At 38.3% G+C, this 14,850-nt stretch overlaps 1 protein-coding gene across 2 annotated transcripts in view; it reads right to left on the bottom strand.

Moving 5' to 3' along the window:
• The window catches only part of PDZRN4 (PDZ domain containing ring finger 4), a 367,612-nt gene that overhangs the window by 133,018 nt on the left and 219,744 nt on the right, over positions 1–14,850 (bottom strand). Inside the window, exon 1 of one of the 2 annotated variants that reach the window (XM_045466898.1) lies at positions 8,247–8,491. The exons of the other annotated variant lie outside the window; for it this stretch is intronic. Within the exon in view, the coding sequence (XP_045322854.1) occupies positions 8,247–8,315 (69 nt within the window). The 5' untranslated portion in view covers positions 8,316–8,491. Of the gene's footprint in view, positions 1–8,246; positions 8,492–14,850 lie in introns of those variants that run through there. 2 annotated transcript variants of the gene reach the window in all.

Here is a 14,850-nt window from a genome sequence, read left to right as displayed (position 1 = left end):
AACGAACGATGGAGGAAACAGTGCCCACGAAAGACTAGGTATTTGAGGCAGATCCTGTTCTGGGCGTCCTGCTCACCTTTTCTCCAAGAATCATCAATGTTTCCAAGATAGGGATCCTGCACAGAACCATAATTCAGAGCCTCTTCTCAACTACCTAGTGATTTAATTTTTGGGCTTTTCTTAATAACTTAATCAGATTAATTGAATACCTACTAAAAATGACTTGTGAAAATTCAATATATAAAAATCCACTTATACAAAATGAATGTACTGGACAGTGATTGGTTGTTGTAGAATGATTTTTCACTATCGATCTTCAGGAACAGTTCCTCTAGTAAAGTTCAGGAACCACTGTTTGCTAAAGATATATGGCTCGTTTGTTACTGTCTACCGTGATTGGAAATGAGCAACAAATGTGCATATGTTAAGTAATTATGTAAATAAGATCACATATTTTAGAAATATTTCCAACAAAAATTGAAATTAAAGGATTTGCTCATCAGATTATCCTACTTAACCAGAAAATTGCGTTGAAGAGTTAAACATTTCAGCATATCTATTAGCTAAGTTTTCAGCAACATGTGCCCTTGCATGTAATACAGAATCAGTGCAAATGTTTTCCTACAGCATTTCATGTAAATAGAAAGATGCAATTAGAGATGGTAGACCTTTCCCTAGGTCTAGATCAGTTCAATAAGTAATGAGAATATAAAGAAATTAGGTGTTGATATTTCAATACAACATGTAATATTCTGATCCTTTAAGTAGGGAAAGGCACTTCCTTATCAAAACTACCTAAATTAATTGTAATCATTAAAAAATATTTACTTTTATATTGGGCCTTTTGCATATCAAAAACAATCTAAGGTTTTCTTCAAAAGTCTTGGAAAAGGGAGATTCTAGCTCACTGTACGTGTTTTATTTCTTAATCACTATATTATCACCACTATCTGAATAACATGCCTCAATATGTGAAATCAATTGACCGTACTTTTAAAAGGAAAAGTAAGATGACTTTTATTTTTAACATTCACAATTTTAAGTAACTTTATACATTTCTAAAAAGGCTAGGAAAATCTGTGCTCTAATGTTAGCGGTAACTCCATTTTCGATGATCTGCCTAATCTCAGAGCAACTTCTTGAGGGTACAGTACAACCCTTGTTTGAACCCACTGCTTACTGGGTTTTGTCCACGTTTCTGTCCTGCAATGCTCTGTAATCATCATCACTGGCGTCTGTCCAGGTTAGGTTCTCCAGTAAGCCGATTCTGAGATAGAGTTAGTGTGCCAGATGTTTGCTAAGGAGTTTGCTAAAGCAGGCAGCAGGACTGAGCTGAACTGAAGAAGGGTTCAGAAGAACTGAACCGGGATGCAGACTCAGCCACAGCTGCAGGGAGCTCCAGAGCAGGAACTGTCTCTGGGACCAACCCAGCCTAGGCTGAAATGGTCAGGTGCTATACACTTGCACCAGCCTGTCAGGGGATGGGGGCCGCCTGGGAGAGTAATAACCTTGGGTGAGGAACCTCTGCAGTGAAGACAGTCCCTGGAGGGGCTGACGGCTGGTGTGCTTCACTGACAGCACTCTCAGTAGCTGGGGTGACAAGTCCTTCCTGAAGAGGGACCTGGGTAGCTCACGATGATTTTTCAAATTCAAAGACACTGAGGTTCTCACACACTCTGTGAGCACGGCAGCCACTCCTTTTTAAAACTCTCCCCTCTTGGCTTCTCCCACAGCTTTCTGATCTGCCTCCTTCTCCCTCTGTGACAATTTCACTTGTTCTCCTTCTCTTCTTTCCTGTGTCTTAATATGATGTCCTTGGCTCACAACCAAGGACATCCTCACTTTTTAGTTTTTCTCCTCGTTTGTTTACATCTTTCTGGGTGATCTTATCCAACACATATACATGTGGCAAATTTTCATTCTGCACATTCACTGCCTGCCTGACATTGTCAGATAGCCCATAAATGAATGTAACAGCCTTCCCTTCTCTCTCTTCCCCATGACTCTCTTCTCTTGGTAAATTTTGCTACATCTACCCAGTCTCACAAGGCAGAAACTTACTGAACTTACCTCCTCATTGGCCTCAATTCCTTTCTCCCTTTTACATTCTTTCTACCACTAACCCCCCTCTGCAACAGCCCCCCCACCTTGGCATCCCTTGGAGTCTTGCTGGAGAATACCATCCTGAACTCCAGCTCAGCTGCCCCCCCCCACACACCACAACCAGGTCCACACGCTTACCTATCATCAGAGGGATCTCTCCTTTAAAAACAAAGACAAACACACAGAAAATCAGGATACAGGATACTCTCTATGGTTTGGTCTTGTCCTGGGAGCCTGCCTTCGGCTTTAGACATGAGTAACACACAATGCAGGTCTCCTACTCCAAGTCCATTCGCACATATCATCACCTTCTTTGCCCTTCCATCTTTTGGAGTGTTGGGTTCCTTCCTTTTTCCTCCCCAACTCCTCAAGCCCCAGCATGTTGAGCACCTTTGGCACTCCTACAGCAGTCTGGTGATATCTCTGCTCACTCAGGGCCTCACTTATCGCATCATACAAAAGTTCTCTGCTCTTGTGTCTTTGCTACAGAGTGTACATTTCTCAAAAGCAAGGACTGTCACATTTGTCTTTGCATTCCATGACAAAGATCAGAACTTGGCACATATCAGGCAATCAGAGTTTACTGGAAGTTTATGGAACTGAACCGCATGTCTAGAGTTGAAGACACATGCTGGGTCAGTGACAAAAGCAAGACATTATGGTGATGTGTCCTCATTTGTTCTTCTGATTGTAAGGAACAAACACCTCACTCAAATATATTAAATGTGGATTTATTATAGGATTGTACTAGAACTACAAAAATGAGGCCACTCTGAGGACCTATTTATTCTTTATGCTTTGCTTTGCCATGACCCATGTGCTTTATTTTCACTTGTTTCCAATTCTCTTGTAGATCTGAGCCTCACAGACCCCCAAGCTCCCCAACTTGCTTCCAGACTCCTCTCTCTGCAACGCTTTGCATCCTCGTCCCATTACTAATGCTTGTTTTTGAGACAAGTACATTTTCTTGTACATATTCTTGAGACCGAAACAACCTCATGGAACTTTCCACTTCACACACCAGGTGATTGGCTCTGGTTAATTAGCTGTGAAGCATGGGATAGAGAGGAGGGCGGAGTGATGTGGTCCTTCACCAGGAGCTATGGGTGGGGTGGTTTACTCTAAAGAGGCTGTGGATATGCAAGATATGGAGGCAGCCCTCAGTGAGCATCTGCTGGCAGGTGGAGGTCAAAGGACAGACGAGCACCTGAGCTGCCTTCAAGGAACTCACAATCCAGTCACAAATTACTGACTATAACATTAGATGGATGAACATGAAAAAGGAACCCTAAAAAAGTAAAATGTTACAAGAGTTCCAATGTGGTAGGATACCCATCTTAAAAAAAAATTAATGAATTGCAGGGCTCCTGGGTAGCTCAGTCAGTTGAGCGTCTGACTTCGGCTCAGGTAATGATCTCACGGTCCGTGAGTTTGAGCCCTGTGTCGGGCTCTGTGCTGACAGCTCAGAGCCTGGAGCCTGCTTCAGATTCCGTGTCTCCCTCTCTCTCTGCCCCTTTTCCGCTCATGTTGTCTCTCTCTCTGTAAAAAATAAACATTGGGGCGCCTGGGTGGCGCAGTCGGTTAAGCGTCCGACTTCAGCCAGGTCACGATCTCGCGGTCAGTGAGTTCGAGCCCTGCATCGGGCTCTGGGCTGATAGCTCAGAGCCTGGAGCCTGTTTCCGATTCTGTGTCTCCCTCTCTCTCTGCCCCTCCCCCATTCATGCTCTGTCTCTCTCTGTCCCAAAAATAAATAAACGTTGAAAAAAAAAATTAAAAAAAAAAAAAAACATTAAAAAAATTACAAAAAAACCCCAACGAATTGCAAAAAACTCTTGACTCAAAATATTTGAGCCAAAGAATCAGGGTCTGTACAGCTAGTGATGGAAGGAAATAGTGGAGATAGGGCGAGTTCCATTGAAGCTGAAGAGAAAGCACTAAGTTGCAAGGATCTGAGCTGGAAAGACGATTTAATGAAAAAAGCAAAAAGACTGGTCTGGAGGGTTTATAAATTGAATTATGGGAAGGAGAGAAAGATGGGAAAGAACCTGGGATGGGCTCGAGAGGTCCTTGAGTATATTGGAATAAGAGAAGTTTTACCTTATTTTATAGGAACTGGGAGTCATTGGTGCTTCCTAGAAATATTCCAGTAATAGCCATCAGGGTCGACTAGCATTCCTGACAAATCCTAAGTTGGAAAGTTCTTACCACAATATTAGAGAGAGTTAATAAAAGAAAGCGTGATTATGGGAAGGCTTGAATTGACGCTGGGGAATGTGCAGAAGTAAAATGACCACAGAGTCACTGTGTGCATGAAGAAAACAGAAGTGCCATTTTAATTCAGTGTTTTTGTGTTTTATTGATAGCAATGGCAGTGAGTCCTTCCCTGGTGGTAAGGAATGTGGGGATGGGATGAAGTCTGGGCAAAGAGGTGAAGACATTATGAGTTGTGTTTACATAACATGTGACAAAATACATTTCTGAGGGATACAGGACAGTAATTGGAGTAAATGAGATTTAAGAAACTCGATATAGGGTAAAGGACACTTTAACATATTTTAAAATTATGAGAAGCAATCCTAAAACTCCTTATTGGGTTTTTGTGAAGATTAAGTAAGACACTGCTTAGGAAAAAAGTGCTTAGCTCGGTACTTAGTAGTAAAGGGTCACTATCACTGGCTGTCAATATTGTTACTTTCAATGCAGCTTATATTTCAGCGCATGTTGCTAATTCATGGATGCAGGCTGTGGGGGAGACCTTTGAGCTGCGCCAAAACAGTCAAATGAATAAATCAACTCTGTGTCATGCAACAGTATCTACTTGTGGTTTTCCGGAGACTGAAGGCAATTCATTTTCTCTAATTTGGCAAGTGAGTAAAGGAAGAATCTCGCATATCACATTAAAAGATCTTAACGAAATCCTATAAACAGTTCCATGTTAACTGTATGAGCTTTTAAATATTTGCTCACATTTTGAACATGTTATTCAATGCCAATTAACACCCCATTGATAATTTCTACTATTTAATCACTTAAAAAGTTACATTGGATTTATGTATGAAAAATCAAACTAAGAAGTCAATAGATTTAGGTATTATCCTACAATCTCACTCAGAGATAAATCTGTCATTAGCTCAGAAATGACTGACAAGCTGTTGAAGCTCTCTTGGTCCGGGAGGGCTATTTGATCAGATTAATATGGAAGAGGCAATTTGGTTCATGTCCCTAGAAGGGCACTGTTCAAATTACTCATTTATTAATTCTTAAGAGGTTAATAAATAACCTATTTTGAAAAAAAAATAAGTCACTGCAGATAACAACGATGTCCCAGGCACATATAAAAGTTAATAGATGTATAAAGATGCATGGAAATTGCTGCGTGTGATTACTGGATCTACCCAAATCCTAGATTCTTCCCATCTGTGTTCATACTAGAGCCTGATTGGCCCAGTCCCAGCTGAAAATAATTTTCTTGAAATGACACTCCCTCTCTTCTGCCAATTGAAAGTCTTAGCTTCTCTATAAGAACAAAAAATATCAACAAAATCTAAACTTGACCTCATTTCACACCTAAGCACATCATTCTGTTTCCCTAGACTCTTCAGTGGGCACATTTGCTTTTGTTTACTACAGTTATACACCTGAAAACTGGCCCATATTATCAGATCGCTAAATACAGAAAGAAAATGTGAAAAGTCCAATATCATAATGATTCCATTACAGAGACATAAATATTTTGCTCATGGCCATGTGTTTAGTATTTACCACTAATCTTAAATTTCCACATCTCCTGGTAACCTTAATTTGTCTTAGCTTTTAAGAGATAGTAACAAAAGAAACAAAAAGGTAAGTGATCTAGAATTACAAAGTCTATAAATACATGTGATTTGGAGAATCAGGTGTTAATGTTTGTGTGAGTTCATTCATTTTAATATACCAGTAAGAAATACTCTGGCTTCCAATCTCAAGTCACTCTTGTAAATAGTACCCTCTCTTATGTGGGCAGCTATGTGCCCCCCTGAACACCTGGTTAAGAACACACTCACTTTGATGTGTGCTCTGAGCTGCCTCTCCTCCAAATAAAAATAGAAACTAGTTTGCAGCACCACACGGGCTCCAGTGTATTATATGAGCCTATCACTGGTTTCCTTTGATATCTTATCTATTCCATTAACTCAATAAAATAGAACGCAAAGCTGGGGACAAACTGTAGGAGGGCTCCCCTTGGAAAACGCATGCAAGACCTTTAAGCTGGGATTTTAACTTATCTAATAAAAGCCAGTTAAATGGAAGCTAATACTTCATTTTTCACCTCCTTTATTAAAGATCGTAAGTACTACAACTCAGGAGTAGAGAAAATAAAATAAACATATAGAGAAGTATAGGTGCAGGCATTAAAGAGTATGGCTTATCCATTTTTCTCAAGATTGAGGAAGCACTTAAAGACAAAACTCACAGACAAGCATTTTAAAAATCCACAACAAAGACTCTTGCTCCTCAACAAACACAGTAGTCCCTTCCTGGATGCAGCAATCCTGCTTGATTTCTTAGCAGAATGCAAACAGCTTAACCTAGCTATAATCAGGGAGGATGACACCTACCACTTCCTCCATATTATACTTTTATATCAATTTAGTAACTCAGAGAAAAAAAATAGATTGATTAATCCACTCCCCTGCTCTCCCACCACCCGAAGAAAATCAACACTAGAACTCAAACTCCAACAAACCAAACTAAAGGAAAGTGTTCCACCTAGAGACTGTTTTCATGAGGCAAAGTGGATGAGAGCTTATCTAGGAAATGAACATTATTTTAGCCCATCCTTGCAAGTTTGTAGCAAAAAAAAAAAAAAAAAAAATTAAGCAAAAGGTATTGCCCCTAGTGTAATTAACAATGTTAATCTTCTTTTTCCTCTCTATGGTGATAAAGGAGTCATTTTTATATTTAATTAATGCAGAGGATCATTTTGGAAACTGGCTAATGAGGCTCTGATCACATTACCATGAAAATGTGCATTAACATTGCAACTGAGCAGGCCGTTTCATGTGTAGCAAATCCACTTTGTAATTAGCCCACTGTGAAATGAATCACGTCAGGGGGAAATCTGAGGGAACGAGTAGGCAGTGGGCACTGGGCTACTGCTGTGCCCACAGACCACCAACATCCCAAACGTTGTCTTTCATCAGCAATACTGTCTAAAAACAAAAGTAGTGGTGTGTCACATCTGGGACAAACCGGGAGAAGGAAAGAATAAACTTTATTTTGCCAAACAACAAATTTGGACTTGAGCAGACACCCCAGGGAAACCTGTGTAGATAAAATGGTGAATTAATGGAATTCTGTGAAAACTATGAAGGCTAGGGATGTAGTTTTTATTTTTATTCTGAAAAGCCCTCAGATATACACTAAAGGACAATTGAATTTACACACTTTCCCTAAGACCACAGATACTGTAATAAGCTCCCGAAATTAATTTCTAGTACAAAACATACAAAAACACACAAAACGGATCTAAGAACAGGTGATAAGAAAATCCCTTTAAAATCTTTTTTAAGCCAAGGCATGCATGCATATATATATATATATATATATATATATATATTTTTTTTTTTTTTCTCATATAACACCAGGTCTTCCTCTTAAACCAAAGCAAAAATTCCTAATTACCAAATAATTCCTCTGGCTAACAAGATTTTGCAAGAAACTTTTCCTGTCTATTCAAAATAACTGAGATCATAGACCTATTAAATCCCAATATTAATGTACCAATGATACATTTGATTTTCAAATGTCAACACTATTTCAAAATGAAAGAGGTGTCTCAAAATATTACAGTGTTACTCCTTATACTTGACTGACATCTTGGATCTCAGTGTTACTCCTTTTACTTGACTGACATCTTGGCAGTAGACACACAAAAAAAATGTTAAAAAGAATCCCACAGGAAGTCATCTGAAGGGGGAGTGGCAAGGAAGCTGAAAACTGCTACCCAAAACCAAAATAAAAAGCCCCCAACGAGCAAGTCTGCCCTCAATCCTGAAATCTACTGAAAGGAAAAAATAAAGCTAGCCACAATTCATTTACCATCTTTCAGACAAACACAAAGCCTGGCTTGTTTAGTTGCTGGTCTCAGACCCTGCACTCACCTGGGAAACTTCATACAGCAGTTTGTAGTGTTCCTCTCTTTTCTGAAAAGTGCACAAATTGCAGCCCATTCTAAGAAGCAGAGACAGAGAGCAAATCTTCTAATTTCCCCAGAACTGAAAGGCAAGTGAACTGAAAGGGAATCACCCTCCAGACTTGACTACTGTTTTTCATCAGTCACTTCAGCCCAGAAACACAGACAAACCGCTGTTAGCAGGAAGCACAAGCCAGGGTGGTGCGCAGCAGCATGCTCTTCGCTTTCCCTAAGTATCTCGCACTCGCGGATACACACACAGAGTTTCCAGTCAGTTCATGGCAACACTCCCCCTGTCTCTGCATCAGTGCACATGACTACACAGATTCCAGCTCATGAATATTAATAGTGCCTCATTGATTATTTATGACAGAACATGTTAGCAGGGAGGGGTGTCATAGCTGCTGCTGATGACAGATGAATATTCACTAATTAAGAAGCAAATGTAGTGTGGTTAAACAAAATTCACTTGTGTCAATACCATCTCTGTTTATTAAGGATACAGGGATGAGCATAGGGCATTTCAAAAAAGAACATACACTTAATTTCTCTGTTGATGTAAGGTTTTAATATGGGAATAAGAAATTCAGAAACAGAAATACACTTAGTTCACATCTCTACGTTTTGCAACAATGAGGAGAAATATTTTCAGCACTTAGTAAGTCTAGGGGAGGATGAAGAGGAGCAATTATTTGCATTTACAAAATAAACACAGAAGCAAAGGAAAATTTAGGGAGTGGTGTGGCAAAGGAACAGAAGATGGGGGCTAACATTCAGTTTTAATTCTGATCCTACCAAAAAAAAAAAAAAAAAAGTGTAAAGACCATTACCTACCACAGAGGAAATAAGGCATATTTTCTTAGTCTAAGTAAAGAAAATTTAAGCAAGTATTAAGAGATAATACTTGTACAGATAATAAATATTTTAATTAGGTAATAAAGGCATATCTATTGAATATGAATTTGTAGCACTATAAAGCATGTGGGTCTATATTTAAAAATCAGATGAATACAATGCCTTTTCTAAGAAAAAAATTCAAATGCATATGGTATTTATGCTAATTTTATTAAAGTCATATATAATATTTCAGAAAGCTGACACTGGCAATATTTAAATTGTAATGTAATGCACAATGACTCCATTTATGATTCTATATTTAGAGTTCATAATGTACAAAGGTGAACACAGACTTTTAAAAACTAAGCTTGGATGTTTAGATAATAGAAATAATGCATTTAATTTCACACTCTCACAAATACATATATTGTGTTGCAAGCTGGCAATTTTTGTCCCTTAAAGATATACTAGAAACAGCTAAAGCGGGTAATAAAAGAAAATTCCTTTTGTTCCTATTCTGACTTACCCACAACCTCTGCTAATTAAGAAGTATGTCCTTGTTCCAGCACATCTTTAAACTGGACAGGATAGCAGGTGGGTTCCAAAGCAAAAATAATTACTTGGAAACTGATGACTCTGGTTTGGAATTACATTGGATCTTGAAGATTTTTAATTGCTCGTCACTTATGTGTAGCTACTTTTTGGGGTCCAATTTCCTAAAAGCGCTTTGTCAAATGTTTAGAATCGATAACAGGAAATGATTCTAATGAGTACTAATTGTTAACAAATTGGCTTTGCAACTAGTAACACCTCAACACCAGCAAGTAGCAAGGAGATGAGCAATCATCTGCTGCTTATCAGTCCTTTCCCTTGGGATGTAATAATCCGATTTTCTGGGCCTAATTTCACCTAACAGCCTGGATGGAAGCCAAGCTGAGAGACCTACATGAAAGTGGTATCATAATTGGGAACACTGCATACGAACAAAGTTCACCAGGACTTCCTGAAAATTAGAAACCACTTGTAGCCGATATTAATTATGTTGATCCCGTTACAGAAAGAATGTTTTCAAGGAGGTATCTCAAAGGACCGTTATGGGCATCACTGGGGGGCAACAAGCAGAAGCCATCTTCCTTAGGTGCAGCGGTAAAAAATATATATTTGATGCTTTAAAAAATGCTACTTTTCTCTGAGCCTCTATCACTACTTCCAAGGAAGTGTTCTTCCGCTGCAGTTCACATCCTTAAAGTGAGCACTGCCTATTTCTTTGGAGGATTCTGTATTGCGCAACTGTGAAAGAGTTAAATGATATTCAGATGCTTAAATTCTGTGCTTTAAAAGGAATTAGAATGCAGTAAGGCAAGGATGGTTCACCTATTCATCAGTGAAAGTGTTTGCTTTTTCTACTTCTAAAACTTCTTCATGAGACAGGTTTTGAAAGCTAAGTAGGAAACCTAATTATTAAAGCTACCGTTGCTTGTTGCAGCTTTCTTCTCACAATACTTTGTAGTTCACTTTTAAAGAAAAGAGAAACAATTATAAGTCTAAAAAATATTTTCTCAGTCACCAGAAAGTAAAGAATGAGCATTCCAGTGAAGTCAGTAATTTCAAATTGAAGTTATTCATTCAGCAATTTCTCCTGGCCATTTGCTTTATTCATTACTGGTGCCCCTGTTCTATTGTTTCTATTTCAGGAAGCAGAGGTAGCTTCTTTAATCATTTATCACGTGCTGCCCGTGGCCCATAGACTCTGGAAGGATTCCATCTTCTGCTATTAATGGGCTCATTCCACAGAATTGAAGAAAAAGGGAATTCATAATTCCAAAGTTCCCTGAATTTCATTAGCATGTGAGGCTTTAGGTTTTCCAATGACTGCACCGCAAAATTTTGTGTTAGAATATAAAGTCAGAAGTACACAGGGGCAAATGAGTTAATCCGAACAATGTTTTAAAAATACAAATGGATTAAATACTATCTTCTTGGGTGGTAATAATACGGGATGTTATAGCTTAAAAATACGCAGAGAATAGATGATCACCTTTCCAAGTATCTGTGCAAAAAAATTCATCAAAAACATTTGTTGTGTATGTATTTCAAAATATACTTCTTATTATTGCCCTTAATTTGTGTTAGTTTATTCCCCCAATGTGTGGTGGCATACAAAATTGGACACATGTTCCTCAGGATCTAGACGGGCATATAAGAGGGCTAAATCAGAGGTAAATGTAAGGAAGGAATCTAGCATTTTTCTTGCTTTTCCTATATAGATGGTAACACTGAGTAATTAAAGAATAGATGAGAGTTTCTCTTACAGAATTATTCCAGTGAATAAATGAAGAAGGAATGACAGAACATACCCATGCCAGAAATCCTTAAACTAGATACTGAGAATTAATGGCTGCTAACATCACACACACACACACACACACACACACACACACACACACACACACAACCTGATAGAAGAATACGACACCGCTCTTGAAAGAGCCTTTCCAAACGTGAGTAAATTACAGGGAATGCAGAGAATAGAGAAGTATATTAAACTATACCACGGAGATGCAATCAGCCAAATTCATAGTGTAAGCAACTTGACATGGGTACATATTCCAATTTTTGAGAGGGAGAGGCAGAGGGAGGGGAGATAGGATGGAGAGAAAGTCTACAGATTAAAAGAGCCTTTAATGACATTTTAAAAAAGGCATTACTAAACTGTATTTTTAGGTATGTGCATCATTTTGGGTGACAAAAACCCTGCATTCATTTTAGGGAATGCTTGGGCACTTTTGAGTAGACACTTAGCCGCCTAACATTTTCTAAGGTTTAATATCTCATATGCAATCACAAAGATGAAGAACCTTAGGCTCAGAGAGACAGCGACTTACCCAAGGTCAAACTGAGTAAGGAGATCTGAACTCAGTTCTCCAATTGCAAACCCTGTGGCTGAATTCAACAGCTAATTTGCTGAGCAACCTCTCTTGCAGAGGAAGCTAAAACTACATCAATATGCCTTTACGTGACCCTGATGACTGAGGACATGGGGAGCAGCATTTCAAAGTAGCGAAGAGAGAGACTTCTATAAAACTGGATCTAGCCAAAAATAAGGCAAGTGATTATTTCTGGTTGAAAAATCACTTTATTATGATTTAGATAAATAAACTAAAATAAAACTTTATCGAAGTACTGACTTTTTAAAAATAGGTGACAGCTAAATATGTTCACTTACTAATACCCCTTGAGAACCCATCATTAGCACTATACTTGAGCGCACAATAGGATGAGCAACTCATCCTGGCTTGCCCAGGATTTTTCTGGATTTACCACTCAAAATTCCATATCCCAGAACCCCTCAGTCCTGGGCCAAATGGTCACTGGGGTGCACACTTCTCTTTTTAAGCTCCAGGAAAGCTGAACTGCTTTGTACAGGTCCCCATCTTCTTACCTTTGCTACAGATTGTACCTCAGGTTGTGTATTCTTCAGAGACTCCATAAATCAATCTGGTGACACTTTCTGATCCAGTTTAAATGTCCTCTCCTCTCTGGCCTCACGAAGTTGAAGTAGTGATCTCTTCAACTTCTGAATGCTCAGTGGATTTTAACCATACCCATCTCAAGATACACATCATTTCTAGTCTACATCATTTTTATATACATGCTTTACACCTCTGGTTAGACTATAAAACATGTGGAGGGAGCAGTAACATAAGTCCCAGGCAAACTGGGACAAAGCGGTCACTTGACCTTTGACCTCCTGAAACTCCTAGCACGATGTCTGTCACATTGCAGGTTTTCAATAACGGAATACTGAATGAATGAATGTGACCGGTAGATTAAAACAGACCTGGTTCTGGCAAAGTGACATAATTTTGTATTTGTGTCTATACCTAATGGGTAGGTAATATTTCTTCCCCTAATTCAAGAAGATTAAGTCGAAGGGCTAAAGAACTATAAGCATAAGCTGTATTTAAATTCGTTCAATTTTATAAACATAAAACTGAGTCTGTGAAATAAAAATGCCTGTGACAGGTATACAAATAAATGAGGTATAATTATATGTGTTTTACCAATTATTTGTGTATTTTTATGTATATATTATATACATATTTAAAGTTATATGCTGCTCCACATACAAGTCATGTATTCATTTACTGAACACACACACTATTTATTAGGCACTGATCATATGCTGATGGTATATGAATGCCAGATGTCTGGAATTATACATCCCTTTATATGATTTTCACAGTGTTTCTGAAGTAAATATGTCAGATATTATCCCTTATTTATTAGTGAAGAAATCATTAGATGTTGAACTTTCCAATGCCAGGAGACCTAGGGCCCTTGCCCTTTGATTTAACCCAGTGTTTATTCACAACACTGTGCATTATCAACTACTTACTATCATGAGTTTACAAAAATGCTCCCACTGATAGTATCTATCCACTTGCTTCGTTATAGCTCACCACATCAGTGTATAACCCAGCATCTGTTTCACATTGTATTTGCTAGTTGATCATGCTCATCTTGCATCTACAATTGTGGCTTCCAGAATTAAGAGTGCTTTACCAACGCATGAACTCCTAGGAACTGTCAAGTTATGAGATGAGACTCCAGTGGAAAGTAAAGGTATGGATTGTGAGGAAGAGGACTAGGCTTCCCATTTGAGCCTTGTCACAATTAACTGGATGGCTTTGTGCAACTTACTCACTGTGACATGATGCTCACCCCACAGGCTGACTGCGAAGATGAAATGTGACAAAATACAGGAGAAGGGATTCATAAACTGTGAGGCATTTTGTCCATACTGGTGTGCTGGTTCAGCATGGGATCTAGGGTCATTCTGCCCTGCAAGTTCTAGTTGCCCTAATTTTATCTATGTGATGTCGGATAATTAATGATTTGTTTCTGCCTATCTTGCCTGTTTCTTGGTTACCCATCTCCAAAACGAGGATAGTAATAGTACTTACCAAACAACTTTCACAAGGGATGCAGTTTTTGTGACGATCATATGTATCAAGGACACCCGGCACCTACTATGTGCCCAATGACATACTGGCCACTAGTCATCATACAAGTAATATGATAATGATAATAATCCCTATTTCAGATTTCGAGGTTATCTCTTCATAGTTTTCCAGTCAAAATAAATCTCTATTACATTATTTGAAATTCAATTAAAATTTTATAGTCATATTCTGTCCACATCATTTGCTAGTGTTCACTTCATGTTGGTCATTCAACAACTTCCCCAAGGCTGTTTGTTTCCCCATTCTTTATATAAAAGAAATTGGCACAGGAAGTACCCATTTTGTAAATGTGATACACACATACCCATTTCTTTTCTGTGTAAAGAATGTAATGTAATATATTTAGGGTAATAACCCTGATGTTCTATTTATTTATTTTGATGGATAATGTATAAATAATGTGGACATAAGTGTCCAAGAACCCAGTGATAGCATCTGAAGCAAGATTTATACAATTATGAAATAGGTAGTATAATATTATTTATTTGAGGAATTTTAAAGGCTATTAATCTAACCCAGGATAATACTGGCTTTCTTTATTTGGTATTTCTTTTATTTTCTTGATTTGGGGTTTCCTTAAAACACTACCAACACCACCTTTAGTTTTACAGAAGTAGTCTAGTAAATGCTTATTGAATACTTCCATTTGGCCAGCATTTATTAAACAGTACTATTAGTAGAGTGTGGTGATAATTCTGAAATATTTTT

The sequence above is a fragment of the Leopardus geoffroyi genome, chromosome B4, assembly GCF_018350155.1.
Source record: "Leopardus geoffroyi isolate Oge1 chromosome B4, O.geoffroyi_Oge1_pat1.0, whole genome shotgun sequence".
Lineage (NCBI taxonomy): Eukaryota > Metazoa > Chordata > Mammalia > Carnivora > Felidae > Leopardus > Leopardus geoffroyi.
This window is presented reverse-complemented; position numbering and strand designations above follow the sequence as displayed.